The 27,677-nt window shown below is 41.7% G+C and overlaps 1 protein-coding gene across 1 annotated transcript; it reads right to left on the bottom strand.

The window, feature by feature from the left end:
- Window positions 1-50: 50 nt before the first annotated feature.
- LOC117380137 (serine/threonine-protein kinase DCLK1-like) lies at window positions 51-27,624 on the bottom strand. Its single transcript, XM_055225912.1, has 16 exons — window positions 27,398-27,624; window positions 25,662-26,035; window positions 24,953-25,281; window positions 19,745-19,844; window positions 17,867-17,977; window positions 17,104-17,198; window positions 13,599-13,686; window positions 10,488-10,654; window positions 8,843-8,962; window positions 8,005-8,151; window positions 7,796-7,929; window positions 7,593-7,670; window positions 5,489-5,585; window positions 4,943-5,023; window positions 3,507-3,617; window positions 51-314 (listed from the first exon to the last, which is right to left on the bottom strand). Exons 2-16 carry the CDS (start codon window positions 26,011-26,013, stop codon window positions 66-68), a joined length of 2,259 nt encoding a protein of 752 aa, XP_055081887.1. The 5' UTR covers window positions 26,014-26,035; window positions 27,398-27,624; the 3' UTR covers window positions 51-65.
- Window positions 27,625-27,677: the final 53 nt, after the last annotated feature.

Here is a 27,677-nt window from a genome sequence, read left to right as displayed (position 1 = left end):
GGAGGGAACAGCATTATAACTTGGCTTAAAGCTCACAAGTGTCCATTTTGCGTAATATAGGAGCTTTAAAAGGGCGATGCAGGGGAGCGAACGGTCTCTGCGGAACTGGGGGACAGATCCTCAGAGCCCGAGGTCACATCAGTGGGGGACAGTCCTGGTTTGGCCCCAGTTCCACCCCTAGCTCCGGCCCCAGCTCCAGCCTCAGCTCTGGCCCCAGCTCCAGCCCCAGTGCAGTGCGGCAGCAGCAAGTATGATCTCACATCCTCGTCACGTCTTCTGCTGAAAACTGGCTTCTCTTTATCGAGTGCGGTTGTCTGCAGGAAAGAATGATGAGAATAAAGTCCCACTGTGTAACATTTCAGCTAATAAATACGCAACCATTTAAAAGTCTGGGCATTTTCATACCATGTTATACTTCATGTTTATTTTCACGACATATGCTGCGGTCACGTCCGCCTTGGGAATTCGGACAATGTTTTTCCGAGTTGAAAAATGCACATGAACATTTCTGTCTGACTTCCGCACCTGATGTCACCTGACTTCCAATGTTGTCATCTGATGTCAGCTTTTGTCACCTGCTCCATGTAGATGAATGAAAATCGGCTGATTTATCAAACAGATTTGAGCTCTTTGACCAAAAGTGATTACATTCAGGGGTTAACTGTGTGTTATCCAGATCATAAGAGCAACATATCTGCACAAGAAAGACTCAAGACTACAACTGTTTAACATTGGCTAGCTAATGTCTAGCTAAAGTAAACACATAAAATTAGCTAGATAAAGTACACAAATAATGTTAGTTAACTAAAGTAACAAATATGGTTATGTTTAGTTTTGAGAAGGCTACAATAGCAACGATAACTCTCACTGGTTAGCTCTCACGTTGTTCGTGAGCATGCTCAATGTGTTTGTGTTATTGATAGTGTTATCAAAATCCCGACTTTCCGAGATAAAAGCACGTGATGCATGATTTCCCGACATCTCAGAATCCCGAGTTCCCAAGGACCACATGACTGCAGCAATATTTAAATTGTATTTTCTCACTGAAAGCATCAAATGAACACATGTGGGATGTACTAAATGAAAAAATAAACAACAAAAAAACCCTCTCAAAACCTGTTTTAGATTTTTTTAAAAATAGTTTTCAGTACGTATCTAAAATGTAGAAAGTAGTGAACATAAAAACATTGAATGAGATGGTACACTTTAAAGCTCTACTTCCAAGTGAAGCCAGGACATCTCCATGGAAACAAGCACAACACCAAATTACAATAGCAGAGCCAAGCAAGTGGAGAGAGCCAGGTGGGCAGAGAGAGCCAGGTGGGTGGAGAGACCCAAGTAACCGGAGAGAGACAGGTGAGTAACAAAAGATAGGTGAGCGGAGAGAGACAGGTGAGTGGAGAGAGGTGAGCTGAGCAAAGAGAGCCATGTGAGTGAGATAGTTGAGTGGAGCAGAGAGACAGGTGAGCAGAGCAGACAGAGCCAGGTGAGCAGAGAAAGCTAGGTGAGTGGAGAGAGCTAGGTTACAAGGGAGCAAAGAGAGCCAGGTGAGCGGAGCAGAGGGACCCAGACCTTAATGTGATCAGGTTTGTCGTATACACAGCTAAAATGAAAGCACCTGATACTTGGGAGGGCACACGAGACTGTCAGCACATTGCAGGAAAGGAAGCAACAGCTAGGTGGCGCTGTGGTACCTTGTCCAGTACAGTCCTGCGGCCCGGCTGTGGTCCATAGAGCCTGATTTCTGGACCGGGCAGCCCTGGGCGAGGTGGGCAAAGAGACATGAGCTTCAATTTACTCAATTCTACTATTCTATCTTAAAGGAGCACCATGTAACTTTTCTAGTGAAGGGTCTGCTACTTGCTTGGTTCCATGACTCATCTTGCATTATTTCAGTAGAGGTGTTTGTTTATTTAGTTAGTTCAAAATCATGATAAAGATAAGTTTAATGCCATACTGTGGAAAGATTGAAAGCAAAGTAATAACATCTCCATGGAGACAAGACAAGTGGCGTACCGTTCCTCCATCAGAAAAAGTTACATAAAGTAGCTTTAAATCAGGGCAGTCAAAAGGGGGTAAAGGGGTCTGTTGTCCCAGGGTCTTAAGTTCCCAGAATTGGACCTTTTTCTTATTAGTTTATATTGCAGGGGGCCCATGTGAGGTTTCATGCCCAGGGCCCCCAACTCTGTCGATGGGCCTGCTTTGATGGGCCTCTTACTAAGAGTATAAAAAGTGAACCACACAACAGTGCTGACAGCTCCTGCTGAAAGAGAGACCAACCATGCCACGGAAAATGTAACAAAACCAATAGAAAAAACTAAATGCAAAGACAATAATGCATGTTTATGTTCAGGTTCACGTTAATGCTAATGCTAATGCTAATGTAAATGTTCATGTTAACACTAATGCTGTTGCTGTTGTTAATGCCAATGTTAATGTCTATGCTTATGTTTATTTAATGAGTAATCTCTAAAGGAGACTGTGTAGCTTGTGCTCTTACTGGTTATTTTTAAAGGTATTACAATGGCATCTGAACCTGGGTTGCCAGAGGCTTAACCTGCAGTCCTGGGAATCCAGGTAGTAGTACCTTTTTTAAACCAATAAGAGTGCAGGCTGCATATTGTTCCTTTAAAGAGATTTTAACCATGTTTTAGCAGCGTTCCTTCATCATTAGCTTTGTCAAATTCTATTTAGATTCATGCATGTTTGAGTTATCCTGTATTGTCCTAGATTTGAGGCTTGGATGCTTGAATGGAGAAACACCTACTGCTCTGTACTAAGGGTACAACTTAGACACATATGGTTTAAACATGTCATGGACCCATTTGTCTAAAATTAAAAGACACAAATAAAAATCTTCTATGATAAAATTCACCTGTGAAGATCCAGGTCGTATCATTTCTGCTGTTTTGAACACGAAGTCAACTGTTCCATTTGTATTATTAAGCTGTCTTAGATCAATATTGTGGTTTACTAAAAACAAAATGCCAAATAATTATCTACTTATTTTGTAGTACCTCAAAGAAGAACAGTGTGTCCTCTTTAATATTTCTGTAATGACTTGTCAAAGTTGTTCATCTTTGAATACAACCCAGTACTACAGTTCACTGCACGCTGGTTCCATGCTGTGCTCTTACAGATGGGACGCACTGATCCCAGAGTGGTATCGAATAGCAATGCCAATACTGGGACATGTGCTGTATCAGATATCGACTTGCAAAATATCAGATCAGTCAATATCCTGGTTGGACATATAAATTGATGTAATAAGACTATTCATAATGTATGAACTTTTATTTACAGAAAGCTGTTCTGTCGTTACTTGAGAGAAAAATAACAGTTACCATAAATAACACATTTGGATCTTACGGATTCAATTTTTTGTTTAAAGGAAATAAATGCTGTTTTCAGTCTTTGGTATCGGTTCATATCGGAGATCAGCAGATACTTAAATCAATTTTATCGATATCAGAACAGAAAATGCTGGATTGTGCATGCATACTTACAGTGATGACGGACACTCCAGCTGAGGTGTTGTTCACTTTAGCGGCGCTTTGGAAGTGCTTTTTGATTTTTCCAGCTACACACAGAGGTTCACTCCCCGACTGCCCCTCTTCCTGCAAGAACGAGTACACCAGAGCAGTCAGAAGGGGTCAGGTTCTATCATTGTTCTAACATTGTTCTACCAATGTTCTACCAATGTTCTAACACTGTTCCATTAATGTTTTGATACTGATCTACCAATGCTCTAACATTGTTCTATCAATGTTCTACCAATGTTCAAACAATATTCTAACACTGTTCTAACAATAATCTACAAATGGTGTACCCCTATTCTACCAATGTTCTAACACTATGCTATTAACTTTCTATCAATGTTCTAACACTGTTCTAGAAATTTTCTACCGATATTCTAACAATAATCTACAAATGTTTCTAACACTCTTCTATCAATGTTCTAACTATGTTTTATTGATGTTCTACCAATATTCTAACACTGTTCTACCAACGTTCTAACACTGTGCTACTAATGTGCTAACACTGTTCTACCAACATTCTAACACTGTTCTACCAACATTCCAACACTGCCCTATCAACATTCTATCAATGTTCTGACATTGTTCCATCAGTGTTCTATCAGCTTTCCATCAATGATCTAACACTATTCTACCAATGTTCTAAGATATTTTTACCAATGTTCTAACACTGTTCTATGAATATTCTAACACTGTTCTATCAACATTCTAACACTGTTCCATCAGTGTTCTATCAATACTCTATCACTGTTCTATCAATGCTCTAACACTGTTTTAACACTGTTCTATCAACATTCTATAAATGTTATAAAACTGCTCTAATACTGTTCTATAAATTTTCTAGCATTGTTCTAACATTATGGTTATGGTTGGACACATGCTCTCATTTTTCTTTCATTCTTTTTTTTTTGTTTGTTATTTTTACTACTGTCTACATTTTATATGTACACAGAAGAAATCAAATACATGAAGTAAGGTACATGAAATTATATAGTAAAAGGTTAAACAATAATACATATTTCAAAATATTAAATATTTTATATTCCCTTTGCTGTATCTGCAGTAGTTATTTAACTTTTTTTCTTCACTACATAATTCTTACTTCATAAATCTAATGTTTTCTGTTCATATATAAAATGTAGAAAGAAAACACTAATAAAGAAAGAAAACAATAATAAAGAAAAAAAAAACACTGAATGAGAACGTGAGCCCAACCTTCTGTATATTCTGCGCCTGTGTTACATTGGTCTATCACTGTCCTACCCCTGTTCTATCACTCTTCCATAACACACTGTTCTACTACTGTTCTAAGTCTGTTCTGCCATTGTTCTATCAGTGTTCTACCGATATTTTAATGTTCTATAGTACTGCTCTAGTTCTACCGAAGACGAACATGTGGAACTCACTTTGACCCAGGGGTGCTCCAGGACCTGCACAATTGAAAATCTCTCCTCCACCTCCACCTGCAGCATCCCACTGATCAGGTCCTACACACAGGAGTCAAAATATGAAACAACCTATAGGGATGTCAGGATGAACCTATTTTAATAGAAAATACTGATTATGAAATGGATGTCAAGACAGGACAAAATACATATATTTTTAAAACACTGTTTGATTTAGGCTGGCCTGGGAATGTCTTGGGGGCCCCCTGAGGAGCTGGAGGAAGTGTCTGGGGTGAGGAAAGTCTGCTAGTCCCTGTTTAGACTGCTTTCCCCCACGACCCAGCCCCAGATAAGCAGAAGAAGATGGATATTTGATTTAGAGGGGCTGCATTTGGGCCCCACTTTATAAAATTGTTTAAATGTAATTAAGGCACATTAGTTTTGGTCCAGTTGCTCAAACTTCTTTTGTAGATTATTAGAACTGCACAACATTTAGTGAACAAAGCTCTAGTATGTATAAAGAACCATTTGGCTCAGGTAAGTCCTGTTTGGAGAGTGAGGTCAGACCTTGGCTGCAGCAGAGACTCCATCCCAGTGGGGTGAAGAAAACTCAAAGGTTCCACGCTGAATGTGTTCAAATATGTCCTCCTGCTCCGCTCCAGTCCTGTACACACAGACACACACACACCACACACCTGTGAGATTATGCACTGAAGGATGCAGAGGACAAATTTCTCTACAGGGACAATAAAGTGGACCTTACTTTACCTTAATAGAATTCTGACCTGTCCTCAAGTTTCAGCTCAGTTTTAAACCACTGGGATACTAGAGTATCCCAGTGTTCAGTCCTGTACTAAAATATCTGCACTGGCTTCCTGTCGAGCTTAGAATCAAATTCAAAGTCCTCCTCCTGACATACAAAACCCTAAACGGTATGGCCCCATCCTATCTGCAAGATGCTATTGTCCTGTACCAGCCAAACAGAGCACTCCGCTCTCAGAATGCAGGACTATTAGTGGTTCCTAGAGTGTCCAAAAGTACAGTGGGAGGGAGAGCATTCAGTTACCAAGCTCCTGTGCTATGGAATCAACTCCCTGCTGATGTTAAACAGGCCCCCACAGTCTCTGTATTTAAGACCAGGCTTAAAACATTCATCTTCGGTATAGCTTATGACCAGGTTACTTAGTGAGGAAGTTAGGGAGTGACATTAAAACCCAGGACAAGATAGGCTGCAGTAGGAGATAACTAGCTGGGGGAAGTATGGCAACCTGAGCTCTATCCTCTACTTTGTCCTATTTTCTCATCAGCAATGCTATTCACATGTTATCCCCTGTCCCACTCCCCCTGTGGAGCGTAACTCTTTCAGATGCCTCGATGACAGCTGGACCCTCTCCTCCTCCCCGCCTCGCCCTCCTCCTCGCCTGGCTCTCATCCTCCTCGCCCGGCTCTCCTCCTCCTCGCCTGGTCTTCCTCCTCCTCGCCTGGCCGATTTTTCTTGTTTTGTCTGATTTTTCCTGTTGTTTTGTTTTTGTGTGTAGGCAGCACGGTGGCTGAGTGGAAACACTCATGCCTCACAGCAAGAAGGTTTGGTTCAATCCCCGGGTCACCCAGGCCTTTCTGTGTGGAGTTTTGCATGTTTCTACCCGTGTCTGGACGGGTTTCCTCCGGGTACTCCGGTTTCCCCCATCAACCAAAACATGAACGCCCTTCGAGACAACTGTTGTTGTGATTTTGGGCGTTACAAAAATAAATGAATTTAATTTAATTGAATAGAGTGTTATCGCAAAAGAAAATGTTAATTTTGTCCACTGGACAACGTTTTAGAGTGAAGACATTTGGCCAGATCAGCTCTGTAGGGAATAAAGTAAATAGATCTATGAGAGCCAAAAAAAGAACATCAGGGAATCTGAACCTAGAAGGAAAGGTGTAACCAATTCTTACACAACTCCTGTGTCTGAAAAGCTTCAAAGAACTTTCAGACAGTATGAAATTCCGGTCTATTTCCAACCTACAAACACTTTAAGGCAAATACTGGTTCACCCAAAGGACAAAACCCTGACAAAAGTAATGTGGTCTACTCCATTCAGTGTAGTGAAGAGCGCAGTGAGCGTTATACTGGAGAAACTAAACAGCCTCTCCATAAGAGAATGTACTAACACCATTGCGAGAACTCCTCTGGACCCCAGGTTGCTGTACATTTCCATCTCAAAGACACTAACCACTCCTTTGTAGATAGTGAGGTACAGATCTTAGCTAGAGAAAAGAAACGGTTTGAGAGGTGAGTTAAAGAGGCAATTTTTCTTAGGAAAGACAATCCATCTTTGAACAGGGAAAATATCCAGTATGCTAATAGCCATTATGGTAACAGGTGTGACAGCACTTATTAGAGGCCTGAATGAATATGCTAAATATGGCACAGTTCTCACTTAGTGTAGTTCAATAAACCTCGTAGTTAGCTCCTCCCTTTAGACTGATATAAGGCAGTGTCCATTAGTAATCAGACCAGAACTGAAGAAGCCTCTTGGATGAGCAGCCAAATGTCTTCACTCTAAAATGTTTTGTCCGGTGACATAATAGAATTTTTCTTTTGCTATGGATCAGACCTGGACAACTGCGGGATTACACAGATATACACACTTTACAAGAGCCCAAAAGAGCTCCAGGGACCTACCCACGAAATGGAGGGAAGCCACACAGCAGGATGTAGGTGATGACACCAGCCGCCCAGATGTCCACCTTCAGACCATACCTGCACAATCAGTACACAAGCAGCATGTTAAGACATAAAGTGTATACAATTCAAACAGTTGATTCTTTGATAAATAAGTTCAAAGAGCTCTTTTTTTAAATATCAAATGCGGGGCCGACCCATACCCAGTCTCAGCGATGATTTCCGGTGCTACATAAGTGGGAGTACCACAGACGGCATAGAGGGGCCCATTGACCACAGTCGCCAGGCCAAAGTCACCTAACTTCAGTGACTTTGTGCCGTCCAGGTGCTCATAAACCTGTTTTCACACACACAAAACGGTACATGAGTGAATGTCACAGTGGGTTGAACTGTTACAGAGGCGCCCACTCACCAGGAGGTTTTCAGGTTTGATATCCCTGTGCACGATGCTGTGCCCGTGCAGATACTTGATGGCACTAGCGAGGTTGAAGAGCATAGAGCTAGCGTCCCTCTCTGTGTACTTGTTAGAAGATGTGATGGCATCAAACAGATCACCACCCTACAGGAGAAAATTGTTCATTACAGTGTATTGCAGTTGAACCAAACCAGTGATTTGTAATGTCACAGTTATGACAAAATAAACAGCAAAATACCCTGCCAGTAACACATGGTCAGTGGGTTTGCAAGACGACGTTATACTATGGGATCCACTGCTTTACAGAATTAAAGAATTAAATTTTCTATGTATTTGAGCAAAATTTGTCTTGCTCCAGTACAGATTATTGTACAGTAATCAGGAAGTGCATGTCACTTGTCTCTGAGAGCTGTGAAAATCATCATGGTGAATAATTAGGATGCTCAGAATGCATAAGGTAAGTGCCGAATAACTTTGGACCTCTGAAAACTTATTAAAATGAACTAGTTCTGTTTTTCATGTTTTTAAGATGGTAAAAATCTGGTACAGAGACTAAGTTATAAACAACGAAAAACCCTGCCAATAAAACAGGGTCAGTGGATTTACAAGACATGTACGCATCAGTACTGTACAGAATTAAACCTGTGTGTTTGTGGTTGGAGTTCCCCATCACCAATCTGAAGGAAACACTGGCTTTGCTCTACTGTTTGTGGGTCCTTGGGCAAAACACTACACCCACTACACCTATGTATGAACGTGGTGTGTGCGTAATTGGTATGGGGCTGATGGTACAGATTGGCTGCCCTGCTTATCATCTGCGAGTGTGTAAGATTACCTTGATTAACTCCATGACCAGGTACAGGTCAGTCGGTGTGTCCACCTCCTCTATGAGCAGAACGATGTTTGGATGTTTGACTCTGCGCAGGATCGACACCTCATTCTGAATCAAGTGCTCCTATTTCACAAAAACACTTGCATAAATTTTTATTATTAAACTAGTTTTGAGTTAGTTTCACACATTGATTTAATTCAACAGTTTCACATTTTGAAGTGTCCTGAACAAACTTCTGATCCAAAAAAAAGCAAAACTACAACTGACTTTAAGAACAAGGCAGTGGGATGTGATGGTGCTGTAAACAACATGTTCTATTACATTTTATTTGGTAACATTTTAGTAGGTGGTTTTATTTGTATTATTTTATTATTTTCAACCAAAAATGTGTGTCATGACTATAGCCTGTATAAAGAGGTAGACTAAGTGAGTGTGACGTCATGGCATTCGGCTCCACTCAACTGAAGCTCATCGAGGTTAGCAGTTATGGAATTCCGGCTGTGAGTATCATGGCTACTGAAGAGCCAATCCGGAGTGAAGCTGTTAAAGGTAACGCCTCTTCCCACCCGCACCGCTGGTTTAGTACGGATTGAGTGCTTAGCAACACTGTCAATCAAACCAGTTGTTAACGCTAGTGGGAGTGACCTCTGGGAAAGAAGACGCCTGATTTGTTTGTTATTAATGTTCATATCTTGATTTACGGACACAATAGCAAAATAAAAAAAAAAAACAGGATCATGTAGAGGAGGTTAATACAAACACGAGCCTGACAGCAGCAGTTACAGAGAGACAATTTTCCCATGTAGAGTGAAATGGAGCCGATGTCGATGGAGCCGGAGCATGCTCACTTCTTATTTGAAACGTGAGGGCTAGTGTGTTAGCTATGTCCATTTATATATACAGTCTATCGTTATGACTCAAAAAAGGTTGAAAAATGTACTTTGTATGTAATGTAACTTTCAGCACCTGTGTATTTCATATTTACCATGAGGGCTGTTTTCTCATAAAATGCCTAATTATAATAACCCCTATTCAAAGTGAATCTGTGTCCATCCATATGACTCTGTTTGTCAGAAACAAGAAAGAAGAGTAATGTAAAGTCCAAACAAAAGTCTTCGCTCAACAGGGCTGTGTGAGGGGAGTAACAACCCTCAGTACAAAATCCCCCTCCCCCTTTTCCTCTGTGTCCTGCAGCATCACAGTAGCCTCCAGGGGGCGCCTCTCACTAAGCCCCATTCTGTCACTGCTCTGTTGTTTCAGTCAGTGATGAGACGGGGCATTCCCTCTGTGTTTCCTCTGAAACATTTTCTGTCAGATTTGGTGTAGACAGCCTGTTGCATTGGTGTAAAGGTCTCTAGCATTTCAGAGCTAGCTGACTTGCATAGCTAGCTTCATGTAGGGTTGCCATGGATACTGGAAAAACTGCTCAAATAAATCCAATAATCCTTAACTTCTTTGCTTTGAACTGCACACGCTGTACTTGGTTGGTCAAAGTCCTCAGATATTAAGTTAAAAATGCAAGCTAAATATACATAAAAAATGTACAAACTGCTCAGTGTGCTAGGCAGTTAGCCACAAGAGCCAACCACGAACATGATAACTACATTTTCATCAGAGATTGAACACAAGGTTATCCATGCTCACATACCTTGCCTCTGCATTTGTGCTTGCTAATGATCTTGAGCGCGTACTCTCTGGCCGTGGACCTCTCCACACACTCTCGGACCACGGCGAAGTTCCCATCTCCCAAAGTGCGTCCCACTTTGTACCTGTCGGAGATGGAGGGGGGCACGGGTGGATCCTCCATGGGCTCTGCTAGACAGGCAAAACACAAGCTCAGAGTTATGCTAATGAAGGATGTGCGCTCTATCCAATGTACTAGGTTTAAGTGCGTGTGCATTAGTAAGTAGACTTCTAAAACATAAACATACTGATAATATCATCCTAGGGAGAATTCTAGCCAAACATTAAGATGTGTTCATGTGCTCCTCTGGAACTCAGGAAAAAGTTTTTTGAAGTCAGAAGAACAACTCAGGAACTTGGGTGAAATGAGCAGCCCGAACTCCACACCTGTTGTCACCTGATGTCACCTGTCATCACCTGACATGTGAGGATGGAAGAAATTCAACTGTTTTTTCTATTACTTTAACACATTTGAGCTCTTACACTAAATATTACTATATTTAGGAGTTTACTATCAGTTGGTGGTATCATAAAATTAAATTTTCTATGTACACGAAAGACCCAGCACTACTGTGTAAATAATTCAGAGTTAGCTAACAGTCAGTTTTTGAGAGGCTAACAACAACAGCTCTAACCTATTAAACTCTGTTACTGAGCAGGCTCAGTCATTTTGTTGATGATGACATCAAAATCCCAACTTTCTGAGATAAAAGCACATGAAGGAATATTGACATCTCATCTCGGAATCCCGGAACCACATGACCTAGATTAGACACAATTTACATGTAAAGAACAAGTTTTTTTTTTAAATAAAAGTGTTTTCTTTGGCAAATAATAATTCCTGGAGGAGTTTTGGGCCTGTGTAGAACATGGTTGCTAGGTAACAATAGTGTAATGTCATGATTTTCCATAAGGAAGTACAACTTTAAACCTAAAAAATTAAAAAAATATGTTTTAGGCATAATCCTAAATTTAAAAAAAACAGCAAAGGTCCTTAAAGTGGAACATTACTATTTTATATAAACATCATTTATAACATTATATAAACTCAGGGGTGTGAGGGCGTGGCCAGGGAATAGGCCACAGAAAAGCTGAAATAAGTGTTGCAGACCACAGCAGACACACTTTAACAGGTTAAATCCATTAACACCATTAAACGTCCTGTACCTAATTTTTCCCATGTATTTAAGCAAACCTTTGTCCCAAAGATCAAAATAAGTCTGCTGTGTACTATCCTCATCTAATTATAAAGTGTTTTCTTGCCCAAGAGTCAGGAAGTTCGCATTAGCATGGTATTTGTTGGCTTTACCATGTACCTTTCATCTACTGCTGTGGGTGAAAGGTACATGGATATGTGGATGATGTAACACACAGAAAGGAGTCATATTGAGGAGTAGCTGAGGTCACATACACAGATCCTATATATATATTCTATAAACAGAGAACACTAGAGGCTAATTTACTTAATGGCATCCTTAGAGTCAGATGTAAGTGTGGTCAAAGGCCTTGTGAGACTATTACACCGACCTATCTTTGGAACATTATTTCTGTGACTCAATGTTGAGTCTGTGCATGTATTTATTTATTGTCTCATGTATTTGTTCTAAAAGTGCCTTGCCCCAGTACAGGGGCCTCAAGCAGCTCTCAAGGTCAAAATACATCTGCTGCTAGTGTCTGCATCAAATTAAAAAGTGCTTTACTGTTTTATAATCAAGAAGTGCACGTTAGCATGCTAGTTGTTGTTAGCTTTACCATCACAGCAAAACTCAGCTCTGGTGCCTGAGAGTTGTGAAAAGTGCTTATAAACTCATTGTGGTGAATAATTATGATGCATAAGGTAAGAGAGGAATAACTCTGGAACTCTGCAAATAGTTTAAACTGAACTAGTTCTGCTTTTCATGTTTTTAAAACATAAAAACATAAAATCAGGTACAGCAACTTTAAAGCTTCAGCTCTTAGAGACATGAACAGATGAAAACACATAAATGAGGTTCTATAAACATTTTATTGAACTTATAAACCAAAAGAAGATGTCTGTGATGCAAATAAACATGGCATGATGGAACTGTAAACAAGTCTCTCTCTGGTGGTGATGAAGAGGAGGAGGTGTGGAAGCTGAGGAGGCTGATGGTTCTGTTGCTGCGGTGGAGATTAGTCAGAGCAGGGTTGGACCTGAAATGGCAGGAAGGATGAGGGGAGAGAGAGTGCTTTTATATGAACTGTTTGTTTATGAATTAGTTCAGATCAAGCAGAAAAGAGAGAGGAGGAGCTCCTTGTGATCACAGACATAGCCGAGACGAGGATTTGAGACAAGGGTTTGAGACAGGGGTTTGAGACGAGGGATTGAGACAAGGGGTTGTGACGAGGGATTGAAATGAGGGTTTGAGACTAGGGATTGAGACTACAGGCCTTTTAAATATGCTGTATTATAGCCTCATCATGAAATCACTTAATATCAATGAGAATTATTAAATAAACAACAAATACATATCAGTAATAACAAAAGATTTATACAAAATATCTAAACAAAAATACTACAGAAACTATACACTGAGAAAGGATTTGCCTATTTATGAAAAGGTTTGCGTACCTTTATATTCCTGTTTGGACACTACTGAGATCTGGTGTCAACTCAGTACAGGCCTTATATGAACCTGCACATAACACTAACCCTAACATTAACACTAACCCAAACACTAACACTAACCCTAACCATAACACTAACCTTAACACTAACACTAACACTACTTAATACTTACATTAACCCTAACACTAACCCTAATGCCAACCCTAAAACTAAACCTAATACTAAGACTAACACTAACACTCACCCTAACACTAAGACTAACACTAACACCAACCATAACACTAACTTTAACCTTAACACTAGGGTTAATGTTGTTGGATCTATCAGTTCATTTGTTCAAATGACCAAAACTCACCAATATAAGAAATAACACATGTGTTGTGACATCCCTGTATGAGCTTAGGCCTCGTCTGGTCACCCTGCTGTGAAGATCCTGTAGAGATCTTCAGACAGAGAGAGGTGGGCCCATGCATAAGCTTCAGTTTGTACCTTCACTGCTGGGTCCGTCGCCTTCGTCCATGGAGCTGCAGACTTTTGTAGAGGCCAAAGACAAGGACGAGCTGCTGTGCTGAGATCCCTGAGGGACAGAGGTTTGTTAGTTTGTCAGTATAAATTTTAATGTCCTTATTCCATTCTCCATCTGTGAGATAAAAACAATGATTATGTGGGTGATGTAACACACAGCAAGGAGTTGTATTTTTCAGGAGTCGTATTGTTCAGGAGTTTATATCTGATCCTGCCTGTACTGTTTCACAATGAAGTACATGAGTGTAGCCTGACAAATCTGAGACTGTCTATTCTAGCAACAGAGGACAGCAGAAGTCTTTCAGACATGAAATGGGAACAAGTTTGGTCTTTACTGCAATAATTACTTAACAAACAAAACAAAAAAATATGTTAAATGAATACAGAGCAAGTGTATACAGATACACAGAGTGTCCTGTTAAAACCTGTTCACTGAATGTTAGAATGACATTGAAGACAAATGTACTTTTTGCTTGGTCCCTCAGGAAACCACATTTCATTTGTTCTGGTCCTTCACAAATGCATACTGGGAGGATTTAAGCAGATGTATCTTGTCCCATATGGTTCTGTTAGCAATTTGGTATGAACATGTGGCAAAACAGTTCAAACAGAACATTTATGATGAGCCTTCTTCTGTATTTATGACCACAGCAACATATTCACAGAGCTAACCTTCTAACTGTCTCAAACCACAAGCAGAAAAAACATTATATTTATAATTACTTAAACTTAATTACTCATTAAAATGCCACAAGACTGGTTTCATACTGCACATTTTGACAGTAGTAGTTTAAACAGACTCTAAAAACACATATAGCACATTTAAAAGAAGAACATATGCAAAAAAAAACAAAAAAACTGTTAAAACAAGAACAACATCTCTGAGATGCTGTAGCTGATGTTGTTTTGGACTACTCTAACCACAATGCACTTGAGTGCTCACTGGCTCGGCCCTTCAGTCACCATAGTTCAACCTTTATTTGGATAAAATAATCCAATGAAAATGGTCAGTGACAGTCCAAGGTTTAGTTTGTTTCATACATGACAGTTTGGACTGGTCTCTAGAGCTGTGATGTTGATGTGATGTGTTAAAGGTTTTGGCGGTGTCTTCCTACGGGTTGAGGCAGGACAACAGTGCCATCTGCAGTCTGACTTATTCAGGACAGTATCCCAGGTGTGTGAGAGTAAAAAGGCCCCCTCATCCCGGTTTAAAGTCCTGGGATACTGTCCTGAAGAAGTCGGACTGCAGATGGCGCTGTTGTCCTGTCCCCACCAGTCAGGTATGAAAACAAACTAAACCTGCTCTGAAAAAAACAATCTGTTAAAATCACTTATCAGAGACCAGATGACCCTCATGGGATTGGTCACTGGACTGGCCAAAGGACTGTTCATTGGACTGGTCTCTGTGGTTGCTCCTCTGTTGCATAATTAACTTAATGTAATATGAACTGTGGACTAAAAAGTTCTTTCTAACCCTTCTTGCTCAACTTCAGGTACAATGGGGCAAAAAAAAAAAGTATTTAGTATAGTAGTATTTAGTCAGCCACCAATTGTGCAAGTTCTCCCACAAAGATGAGAGAGGCCTGTAATTTTCATAAACTTCAACTATGAGAGACAGAATGGGGGGGATTTTTAATGAATTAACTGGCAAATTCCTTGGTAAAATAAGTATTTGGTCACCTACAAACAAGCAAGATTTCTGGCTCTCACAGACCTGTAACTTCTTCTTTAAGAGGCTCCTCTATCCTCCATTTGTTACCTGTATTAATGGCACCTGTTTGAACTTGTTATCAGTATAAAAGACACCTGTCAAAGGTCAAAGGACTCCAGAAACAAAATTGTAGACCTGCACCAGGCTGGGAAGACTGAATTTGCAATAGGTAAGCAGCTTGGTGTGAAGAAATGAACTGTGAGAGCAATTATTAGAAAATGGAAGACATACAAGGCCACTAATAATTTCCCTCGATCTGAGGCTCCACACAAGATCCCCCCCACCCCGTGAGGTCAAAATGATCATAAGAACAGTGATCGGATCAAAAAACCCAGAATCACACGGGGGGACCTAGTGAATGACCTGCAGAGAGCTGGGACTAAAGTAACAAAGGCTACCATCAGTAAAACACTACGCCACCAGGGACTCAAATCCTGCAGTGCCAGATGTGTCCTCCTGCTTAAACCAGTACATATCCAGGCCCGTCTGAAGTTTGCTAGAGAGCATTTGGATGATCCAGAAGAGGATTGGATTGGGAGAATGGTCAGATGAAACCAAAATAGAACTTTTTGGTAAAAACTCAACTTGTCGTGTTTGGAGGAGAAAGAATGCTGAGTTTCATCCAAAGAACACCATACCTACTGTGAAGCATAGGGGGTGGAAACAGCATCATTTGGGGCTGTTTTTCTACGAAGGGACCAGGAAGGCTGATACATGTAAAGGAAAGAATGAGGGGTCATGTATCGTGAGATTTTTAATGAAAACCTTCTTCCATCAGCAAGGACATTGAAGATGAAACGTGGCTGGGTCTTTCAGCATGACAATGATCCCAAACACACCGCCCGGGCAACGAAGGAGTGGCTTTGTAAGAACCATTTCAATGTCAGGCAGCACGGTGGCTGAGTGGCAACACTCATGCCTCACAGCAAGAAGGTTTGGTTCGATCCCCGGGACGCCCAGGCCTTTCTGTGTGGAGTTTTGCATGTTTCTTCCCATGTCTGGATGGGTTTCCTCTGGGTACTCCGGTTTCCCCCATCAACCAAAACATGAACGCCCTTCGAGACAACTGTTGTTGTGATTTTGGGAATTACAAAAATAAAATGAATTGAATTGAATGTCCTGGACTGGCCTAGCCAGTCTCCAGATCTCAACCCCATAGAAAATCTTTGGAGGGAGTTGAAAATCTGTGTTGCCCAGCAACAAACCCAAAACATCACTGCTCTAAAGGAGATCTGCATGGAGGAATGGGTCAAACTACCAGCAACAGTGTGTGAAAACCTTGTGGGGACTTACAGAAAACGTTTGACCTCTGTCATTGCCAACAAAGGGTATATAACAAAGTATTGAGATGAACTTTTGTTATTGACCAAATACTTATTTTCCACCATAATTTGCAAATAGATTCTTTAAAAATCAGACAATGTGATTCTCTGGATTCTCTGGATCTGGTCTCTCATAGTTGACAAAAATACAGGCCTCTCATCTTTTTAAGTGGGAGAACTTACCCAATTGGTGGCTGACTAAATACTTTTTTGCCCCACTGTATGTTTTTGAGGAGGAAACAACATTGGAACATGGCTCAACACAAGTCAGCTTAGAGTAATATAGGATCTTTCATTAGTGTACAACAGGGTGAAGGAAGCTCTCCTGTGCAGAGGAAAATAACTTCTATGAATAATGATGAAGTGAATGACTTGGTGAGTGTATGTTGTGAATATGTTTAACTCAGTGAGAGCAGTGTTAGTTGTGTTGTGTTACCTGGCGTGGTCTGAGGCTGCCGGGGCTGGTGGGGGAGGGGCTAGGAGACTTTCCAGACCTAGGAGTGGACAGTTGGCTGCCTGCTGTCCCATTGGCTGTAACAACATGGCAGACTTCAGTGTGTGCTATTTAAGGGAGTCTTGTTGGAGACTTGGCAGAAGTAATGTTATCAATGAGTCAGACAATTTGTGGTGTTTTGCTGAAAAAAAACATCTATGTCTTAAAAAGTGAAAAATAGAACTAGCTCATTTTAAGCAGTTTGCAGTGGTCCAGAGTTATTCCTCACTTACCTTATGCATTCTGAGCATCCTAATCAAAAATTGTTGTACCCAATTTTTTCATGTATTTGAGTTTGTATAAGCAGGTCAAAATAATTCCGCTGTGCACTGTCTGCATCTAACTACAAAGTGTTTTATTGTCTGATAATCAGGAAGTGTGCCTTAGCATGTTAGTTGTTGTTATTGTGTACCATTGTGGCAAAACTTCACTCTGGTCTCTCAGAGCTTATAAACTCATCGTGGTGAATAATTAGAATTCTTAGAATGGATAAGGTAAGTGAAGAATGACTTTGGACCACTTCAATCTGTTTAAAATTAACTCAATAATAAAAATTTGGTACAGCGCCATTAAATGCTCAGAATAATGTTTGTTGTTTTTTTTTTGTTTTTTTTTTTTACAAATGCACACCTGACTTGATTGAATAAACAAAAGACTCAAACTGAAAGCAAAATAACCTGTGATAACGTTAGCATTGTGCTGTTACCTGAGCCATGGAAGGAGGGCGACTTGCTCCTCCGGGACCAGCCTTTAGGGGACGCTCTGCCATGTACCGAAGGAAGGCGGCCGTAGGAGGAGGACTTGGACACGCTGCATTCTGAAGACATGAACAGGATTAGAAGAAAACATAATACTATTTGAAAGGCAAGAAGGTTACTTGTATGACAACTGGTACACAAAGTAATTCAAAGTGCTTTACAGAATAAGAAAGGCATTAAAATCACAATACAACAAATCAAAACATAAATAATCATCATAAAATTAACATTAAAAGAGAAGAGGCAGAATGAAAACCTTTCAGTCATATGCACAGCTAAACAGAACCGTTTTGAGCCTGGATTTAAACATTATCAAAGTAGAGGCCTGTCTCACATCTTCAGCTGCATAAAACTGAAACGCTGATTCCCCATATTTAGTCTTGACACTGGGCACCAGCAGGAGGCCCTGCATCAGACAGAGACTGCAGCGCATTGTGCGCTCTGCTGAGAAGGTGATTGGCTGCAGCCTTCCATCTATACAGGACCTGTACGTCTCCAGGACTCGGGGGCGAGCAGGCCGTATAGCAGCTGACACCTCTCACCCTGGACATGGACTATTTGAGCTACTTCCCTCTGGCAGGAGGCTACGGTCCATTGGGACCAGAACCTCTCGCCATAAGAACAGTTTCTTCCCCTCTGCAGTTTGTCTCATGAACACTTTATAATATCTGCACTATACTGGACACTTTATAACACCGGTCACTTTAATAAGCCACTTTGCACTGTTCTGATGCTGCTGTTGTACATATTTTCTCCCTTTAAGTATTTCATTTGATTTTTTTAAGCATATCTTTTTAACTTTGTGCATGCCCTTATTTGTATTTGTATTTGTATTTATTCAGTGTGTTTATGTTGCACTTTTTCACCGTATCAAGTTCCTAGTTTGTGAACTGTGTTCACAGACTATGGCAATAAAAGTCTTCTGATTCTGATTCTGATTCTGATCAGGTCTTCAGGTCCCTGAAGTCCTCAGAGAGTGAGATGGTTCATATGGCTCTAAGATGTGGGAGATGTACTTTGGTGCTAGGTCATGGAGAGACATGTAAACAAAGATAGCTGCTTTAAAGTCTATTCTCTGAGCCACAGGAGCCAGTGCATAGACCTGAGCACAGGACTAGTCCTAGTTCTAGTCAGGACCCGAGCAACAATGTTCTGGATGTACTGCAGCTGTCTTATTGCTCATTTGTAAAGGCCAGTGAGCAGGCCGTTACAGTAGTCTAACCCTTGGAGACAAATGCATGTATAAGTCTCTCCAAGTCCGATTTTAACAGTATACCTTTGATTTTTGCAATGATTTTTAGATGGTAAAAAGTCGCAGAAGTTATTGATTTGATGTGGCTGGGGCAGAAAAAAAACTTTTCTGTAGAAAAGGTTTTTTCTGCACATTTCTTATTTGAGGAGAAGGGTTCAAGACCAAGTCCAGTCCTGAGTCAAATCTCATACAATTCCACTTTTGATCTCTCTTTGAGTCAAGTACAATCTACACCTTTAAAGGCCCACATTACAGTATTCACTGATCTATGTTATAATGTTGTTTCCTCATCTACTGTGTTTCTGAAGTCCATACACTTTCACTAGAATCACTGGGATAATTTCAGCCGTGGAACTGTTAATCTCTACTGGACTAATGGTAAAAGGAGATGTTAACTTAAAAACACTTCATGACATCATAAGGTGGAACACAGCATTTTGAGCTTTGGAGATGGAAGAGGAACACAACTCCAGGTATGTTTTTGATGAGGTAACAACACTCTAACATGACTAAGGCTCATGAGCCATTTTGTGCAGTACAGGAGCTTCAAAACCCCTTTGAGTGAAATACAAACCGTTTTCATCCAGGTTGAAGTCGTCTTGGTATCTGAACTTCTCTGGTCCACAGGCAAAGAATATGTCATCATCTCCAAAGAAATCCTGGAGGCAGGTCACCTGAGGCAGAGGGGGCAGAGTCTTACCATACATGGGTACTTGAATGCATCGGTCTATGAAGACACATACACATGAACCTGTCACGAAATAAAATAAGCATGCCATTATAACTCAGCTCTACACAAAGCATTTGAAAAATGCTCAAAAAGTATTTAAATGTGGAGTAACCTCTTCTGGAGATAATGGGCAGAATCCAAACATGTTGATGTTCTTATATCTCTGGCCTGCAGCCAGAAGTCACTGAGACATCAAGTCCTCAAATAGACATCAGAACAAGAGGAGGAGGGTCCCACCCTGCCCCCTCCTTGGGGTGTCCCATAGGGAGAACCTGCATAGCCATCGCCATAGAAACCAGACAGACTCAGCCAAGGTGTGGTCAGCATCGTCTCACATACAACCAGAAGTCCATGATGTGTAGGCCTACTACATGGCCAAGTCCTAGGGCATAGGACCTTTCTGTATTTAGTTGGCATGTTCTCCTTGTATCTGTGTGGGCTTTCTTCCCATCAACACAAATAATACACAGTAAACCTAAAATGGACGCACACACATGCGCACCCCCACATGCATGCACACACACACACACACGCACACACGCACTTTTACATGCATGCACACGCACACACACAGACACATATACACATGCATACACACACACACACAGTCGCAGCCTCCTGGAGCTTCCTGTATTGATCTGCAGGACTCTATGTGCACATGGTAATGAGTCATTATCAGTGTTAAACACATATGGCCCTATGCAGCTCCCAGGAATAACCCGCATATGTCCAGAGACGATTTCAGGCATAACCTCCATATGTCCAGAGATGACTTCAGAATCATGGAGATAATATTGGCTCTGCAGACAAAAATAGGCTGGCATTTACTTCCTCCAAACAGACAGGTGGAGGTGCTCGCATGAAGCCCTAATCTCCACTTTGAACACGGCAGGTGCACACAGAATGGAGCCAGTCTGAGTTACAGTACAGCACTAAGACTTATTGACTCTTGCTGTTATAGAATGAATCATTTGGCAGTTCTTCTGAGAGCCATGGTTCATATGGGCACGAAAGTAACACATTTAGTTCAAGCTGGGAACATTTAGCCAATAACAAAACAATAACTGTGAAACTACGTTGGCTGCAACTTTTGGTGTTATTTTGAAATACAGAAACTGATCTAGAATAGGGAAAGTATAGAGTTGTATTAAGCCTGAAAAGGCTGAGGTGTTATGGACAAATCTGAAAAAAAAAAAATTTAAAATGTATTTTTTCCAATGTGATTTGGATTTAGGTTTGTTTTTTGTTTTTTTTAATACTCTCGTTTGAAACTTTGAAGAGGCTGAAGTTTAAATGAAACATTGAAAGTTTGATGATCATGATTCTCCACATTATCGTGAATGTGTCTTTTGGAGGTTTGATCAGTTAAAGACATTTACATTTTTCTTTAAAAGTAACAGAAATTATTGTGCCAAAAATGTTCAAATGTCAGAATGATCGCTGTGTTTTAGACGATATCACCGCATTCTACAGGCCAATCATATTTAACACAGATGACATCACCACATTCTACAGGCCAATCACATTCACAACAACAGGCCTCAGATTCAAACAGAAGAAGAGAGTCCAAAATGGAGCAGGAAACTGATAAATATAGAAACAACACAGAATGTCAGTGAGAACATTTATGAGATTTATTTTCAGAGTGTGATCACCGGTAAACAGAGCCAACTGCTGCAGGAGGAAGAGGAGGAAGAGGAGGGATTGTAAGAGGTAAGAGGAAGAGGAGGGAAAGGAGAAAGAGGAGGAGGAGGAAGAGAAGGAAGAGGAGGGAGAGGATGGAGAGGAGGAAGGGGAGGGAGAGGAAGAAGGGAACGAGAAAGAGGAGAAGAAGCAGTCCAGCAATTAAAGAAGAATTAAACAATAAATCCACTGCTTAACTGTGTATATGGTGTTTGAACAGCATCGTCTACTGTTCATAGTCAGTTTTTGACAATTCAATTCGCAGCTTTCTGATTTTCTGCTTAAAAACCTTATAAGTGTATCCTGCCTCCAGTAGCCATTGCAAGTAGTTGGTGACATCACACAGCACTGCCCTGATCACAGCCAGGAGTTTCTGATTATTAACAATTGCTGCAGGAGCGGAGTTTGAAGTGCGGATACCTGTTAGTTCAAGCACACTATTACTTACAGCTCCAGACCACGCCTTTTACTGATGACAATTACACTGCCTGACCCAAAAAAAAGTCACCACCAAAAAAAAAGGTCACACACAATATTTCGTTGGACGGCCTTTAGCTTTGATTACAGCACGGATTTGCTGTGGCATTGTTTGGATAAGCTTCTATAATGTCACAAGTTTTTTTTTTATGCATTAATTTTTCACCAAGATCTTGCACTGATGATAATAGAGTCTGCTGCGCAAAGCCTTCTCCAGCACATCCCAAAGATTCTCAATGGGGTTAAGGTCTGGACTCTGTAGTGGCCAATCCATGTGTGAAAATGATGCCTCATGCTCCCTGAACCACTCTTTGACAATTTGAGCCCGATGAATCCTGGCATTGTCATCTTTGGATATGCCCGTGCCATCAGGGAAGAAAAAATCCATTGATGGAATAACCTGGTCATTCAGTATATTCAGGTAGTCAGCTGATCTCATTCTTTGAGTACAGACTGTTGCTGAACCTAGACCTGACCAACTGCAGCAACTCATATCTATTTGCTTAGTTAAATCCAGGTGGTGACTTTTTTTTGCCAGGCAGTTTATTATACTGATTTATTATTATTTACAAAAACACTGGACATGATGGCCAAGTTGTTTATGTTATAATTTGGTGTTTTGGTTCAATACGATTATCCAATTGGAAAGCAGAATGAGCCTCACATGACTCTCTCAGTTCCAATGTTGAAATCCAGTTGGTTCTAAACCTAAATGCTTCTCTCTGATCTGAATGGTACCTAATGCTACCTAAACCCCAGCACCTGCATCCAATCATGAGTCAGTGCTAGTGCAGCCTCTGCAGCTCAGTGAGTGAATTCTGGGGGTTCTTTCACATGAGGCCTGTCCATATACTGAGAATGAGACATACTTGTATATAGCAATAACTGACAAATGGCATAGTGTGTCTTTAAAGTATTCACATAAGACTCCTGTGGACTAGAGTGAGCACTCGCCTGTTTTGAAGATTATAAAGGTTACTAATTATAACCAAAAGTGCAGTACTGGTGGATAGAGTCCTAGAAACCCACTTCTATGACACATTTAGTGAGTATCCCCTGTGTGTTCAGTCTCAGATCAGGGTACTCCGTCTGCTGTTAGTTTAGGCTCTTGTGAAGAGCTGTGTTTGAGCAAATACCATTACGACATGTTTATCTGAATCCAATCTAATAGTGATGCGTGTAGAACAGCACACAGCCTGATGCTCATAGAAACATCTGTCCCGTTTATTTTCATAGGACAGTGCAACTCGAAGGAGGCTGCTAAGGCTATATGTTTCTTACATGTGCAATAATAATTGTCTCTATCTAACCTTCAGTTTTTGGTTTTGTATAAATCTGCTGGGACAGGACACACAGGGCTCAAACTTGGGACTGTCCAGGGTCAATAGGGACATGTGGTTACCGTATGCCAACTGCTAACGTTCATAATCTGGACAGTGCTACACGTGGAACTGTTTTCTAATGAGGCTTTTGTGTTACTCATGTGTGGTTAACACTAACTCTCTCATTGAAATGCTAAAGTGCAGAGCGATACCAGCCTTTAGAACGTGGGACCTCTGTCGGTATGGGCCTTTAGAATGCAGCATTCTGTTGGTACCAGCCATTAGAATGGAGTGTTCTGTTTACACTGGAGGGGTCTATAGAAGCATTTCTAACTTCACTTACGATAAGGTTAATAGAGGTTAATAATGCTGCTCTTACATATTAATCACTTTGGTTGTTTGGAGTGTTGGGATTTGAAAGCTACCGGATGCTAACACTTAAGCAGCAGAGCTATGAGTAAAAGTGCTGCTCATTTTGGGGTGCCTGAAACTCAGTAGAGCTGTTGAGTTCTGTGTCCTACAGTCATGCTTCTCCGTAAACCAGACTAATCAAAGCTATCAAGGGGGGGGGGGGGGGGGGGGGGGGGAGTGGGGTCTGGAGAACTAAAGGGGAGAGTGAGGGGGTAAGAGGGGCGAGGTGTGGAGGACTAAAGTAGAGAGTGAGGGGAGAGGCATTCAACTGCAATGGGAAAGAAACGGGCCGGAAAACATTAGACATGTGCTTGGAGGTTTACGAGCTCATTTTAGATCAGCAGCAATGACAAACTACAGTTATCGGAGTCTGGGGGACTAAAGGGGAGAGTGAGGAAGGAGGAAGGGAGGGATGTGGAGGACTAAAGGGAAGAGTGAAAGAGGAGGAGCAGGGTCTGGAGGACTAAAGGGGAGAGCGAGGGGGGAGGAGTGGCGGGGTCTGTAGAACTAAAGGGAAGATGGAGGGGGGAGGAGGGGCAGGGTCTGGAAGAGTAAAGGGGAGGATGAGAGAGGAGGAGGGGCGGGGTCTGAAGGACTAAAGGGGAGAGTGATGGAAGAGGAGGGGCGGGTTTAGAGGATTAAAGGGAAGAGAGATGTAGGAAGAGGGGCAGGGCCTGGAGGACTAAAAGAGATAGTGAGAGAAGAGGCATTCAACTGCATTGGGTAAGAAACAGTCAGGAAAACATGTGTTAGGATGTCTACTCGCTTATTTTAGATCAGCAGTGATGACAAACTACAGCCCCTCCACCGCGGATTATTGATGTAATTTGTTTTGGTCTGCTTGTTAAAATGAATCTGAAACTACCAGAGCTTTAGTGTGTTTATTTGAGCAAATAATTTGTGAGTAATGCAGTTCCTAGCCTGTCTGATAATGCCCACCCAGATGATGCTGATCTATGTCAAAGGTGTGGTGGTATGATAGTTTTTATTAGTAATTAAATTAAATTACTAGCCATCCCTGAACACCTCCTATCCTTCTGTTTGCAGCTGGTCTGTTCTCTGACCTGCTGTAGACTAGAACCAGAGTCTGACAGGTTTTTAATGTAAAGATGATTTGAATTCTGTTGTTTAGCAAACTCTGTGCCTTCAGTGTATTTACCATTTTGCCGTCCACCGTGTAGAGCCTTTTGACTGCCCCTGTGTCCAGCTTGATTGCGTCGGTGATGTCGCTCATGACCTGCTCAAAGGAGTGCGCGGTCTTCTTGTTGAGCAGGACCCTCACAGCCTTACGTGGCTTCACCCCGCTCCTCACGATGGTCACCAGCTTGGGCCTGATGAAGTCCCGGCTCTCCCTCAGGTCCCTGGAGCCCGGAGGGGGGGGGTGCGGAGAGGTGGGTCGCACTGAGCCCACAGCCCAGTTTGGGTTCACGTTCTTGGTGTAGTCCAGCTTCTTATAGGGCTCTATGGAGGCACACACGTAGCTCTCTCCTGTATGGGACAAATGATTGTATGATCAGGCCCGTCGACAAAAATTTGGGGACCTGGGTAAAAAGCCTCACTTGGAGCTCTTTCTAATATAAATTAATAGGGCGCAGTTGCGGGTCTGGGGCCCGGGACAACAGACCCCTTTATCCTCCCCGGCGACTCCCCTGATTGTGAGGGCTCATACATGAAGTATTCTCTAATTCTGCTATTAAAGAGCCTGTTCCTGACTTTAAATTCTTCTTGTTGAGATAACTGCACTTTTCATGAGGGTTTGTTTGGTAAAAGCTGCTAAATAAGAATAAAAACTGTAAACTATACTTATTCATTTAGTATAGCATTTTTGTAAGTGTTGTAGATTAGAAGCAGCTGCACTTCGGTCCCACCTTCCACAAACTGCTCCATGCTGGTGATCCTGGAGGTCCCATCGACGGAGTAGATAGTCCTCACTCCCTGAGGCAGGTTAACGTTGTCAGACAAACAGCGGGTGAGGTCGGCCAGCAAAGCCTCCACAGACCTGAACCTCTCCTGGGACACAGCGTACACGATGCCCTTGAAGTAGCGGTCCCCATTGCGGTAGAATCGGATCTTCTTGGCCTTCTTCTCAGAGCTGAGCGCCTGCAGCGTGCGTGTGCGATACAGGCTGCAGAAAGCGCTGTGTGTGGGGCTGGGGAGACCCGTCCCTTTGGAGCCTCTCCTCTGGGCTTTGTCCCGCTCGTCAAAGTGCTCCAGCTCCATGGGGGTGCTCTGCTGTCACTGTCTGAAGAGAGGAAGGGGGCATGACGGAACTGTTAGGAGGATCTCTTTCATTTTAAAGGTCTACACTGAACTTTGTTTTCTATGTTTTAGAAAGTGTTTGTGTCAAAAACATCTGGGATTTGGAGACTCCATTAAGAAGTACTTCATTCAAAGTACTTTGAGCTGCTATGTACATGAGCATACAGGGAGAGGTCATCTGTGACTAAGCAAATTTTTTTAAATACTCAAGTATTCTTTTTGAGGATTTGTAGTTTACTTTAAATATCAATTGATATCAACTGATTCTCTATATTGACAAATACCCAATATCAACCAGTATCAGGACAGAGACTGAAAACATTATTTATTTATTTAAACACAAATCGCTTAAGGTAAAAATGATCCAAATGTGTTTCTCTTGTAAATCTTGTTTGTCATTTAAAGTCACTACTGAATAACTCTGAAAAAATACAAGTTCAATATTATGAGACATTTTGGGCACAATACCGTCCAGTAAATTGTCTTATTACACCAGTTTATAAAACAAAATGGCAGCCGATATCCTAGAACCACCAAAATGTTCATCGTTAACTTGTTATTAGACTGTTATTAACGATGTTAAAGGCCTATTGATGATGTGATCTCACCTCATTCCAGACTGTTAGTAGTCCAAGTCCAACAAATCTGCACTAAAGTCCAAAACAATACTTACTTTCTGTATTCTACTTTTGTAGAATGTACCAGGTTAGTCAAGATGAATATTATTCTGATAATAAGGAATAAACTCAATACTCGATACTGATTCTGATACCACGATGATAATAAAAACACTTATATCTGTGTAATCCCTCAGTGGTCCAGGTAGGCTCTATAGTGGTCCATGGGTGTATACTAGTCTATATACTTATACTTGTTCTGATACAGCTCAAGATCATTCTAAAGCTATTCCGGAAAGGTTCATTTCTGTCCTGTCAGTGGGACTTTTCAGTATCAATACCTGCCAAAAAAAATTGCATCTACTTTCGATACTAAATAATTAAAGTGAGAAGTTGCCTTTGCTGTAGCAACATTAGAGCAGTTCTTCTGTATTGCTGGAGATGCGTTTCTTATTGGTACAAAGGTGTATGTGGAACATGTCTCCTGTGCGTGTAAGAGAGCGGGATGATGTCCCTCCATTCACTTCGTGCAGCGTGTCACACCCATGTTCGTCCATGCGGGACCATCACAGCTCATACTGTTACTGTCGCCTAAATATAAAGCCAGTAACAGACCAGTGATCCAAACCCTCTCATCCCAGTTCAACAATGACAAAGCCCAAACTATGACAGTGCAGAACGAGCCGCAGAACAAAGCGCTATTAGCGTCCTGCGGCACTGCTCCTTACCTCACACGTGAGCCTGGCGCGCGGAGATGCGGCTGGAGTCGTCCCTATGAATTATTTGCGGATGGCTGGACGGAAGCATGCGGGAGGAGGTCCCTTTGTTGGCCGGGCTGAGGTGATCCTGCCGCGGTGTGCACGTGCGGAGAGGACAGGGGTCTGGAGGCAGGGCAGCGGGTGCGATGGGCTGTGGTGGGATGAGGGGCTGGGATATCCTCCTCCGTGCACCCTCCCTCCCCTCTCCTTTTTCAGCACACTGCGGTGATTTACGGCGGACTGACGGACC

This window comes from Periophthalmus magnuspinnatus, chromosome 13 (genome assembly GCF_009829125.3).
Source record: "Periophthalmus magnuspinnatus isolate fPerMag1 chromosome 13, fPerMag1.2.pri, whole genome shotgun sequence".
Classification (NCBI taxonomy): domain Eukaryota; kingdom Metazoa; phylum Chordata; class Actinopteri; order Gobiiformes; family Gobiidae; genus Periophthalmus; species Periophthalmus magnuspinnatus.
Note: the sequence above shows the minus strand (reverse complement) of the source record. Positions and strands in the feature narration are given on the sequence as shown.

Excerpts from the sequence above, each read along its gene's own strand:
- LOC117380137 (XM_055225912.1), bottom strand. The coding sequence starts at position 26,013 with ATGGAGCTGGAGCACTTTGACGAGCGGGACAAAGCCCAGAGGAGAGGC. Across the intron at positions 17,978-19,744 it reads CTTCAACCTGGATGAAAACG|AATGCAGCGTGTCCAAGTCC; the intron begins GTTTGTATTTCA and ends TCATGTCTTCAG. Across the intron at positions 3,618-4,942 it reads TGGAGCACCCCTGGGTCAAA|GAAGAGGGGCAGTCGGGGAG; the intron begins GTGAGTTCCACA and ends TCGTTCTTGCAG.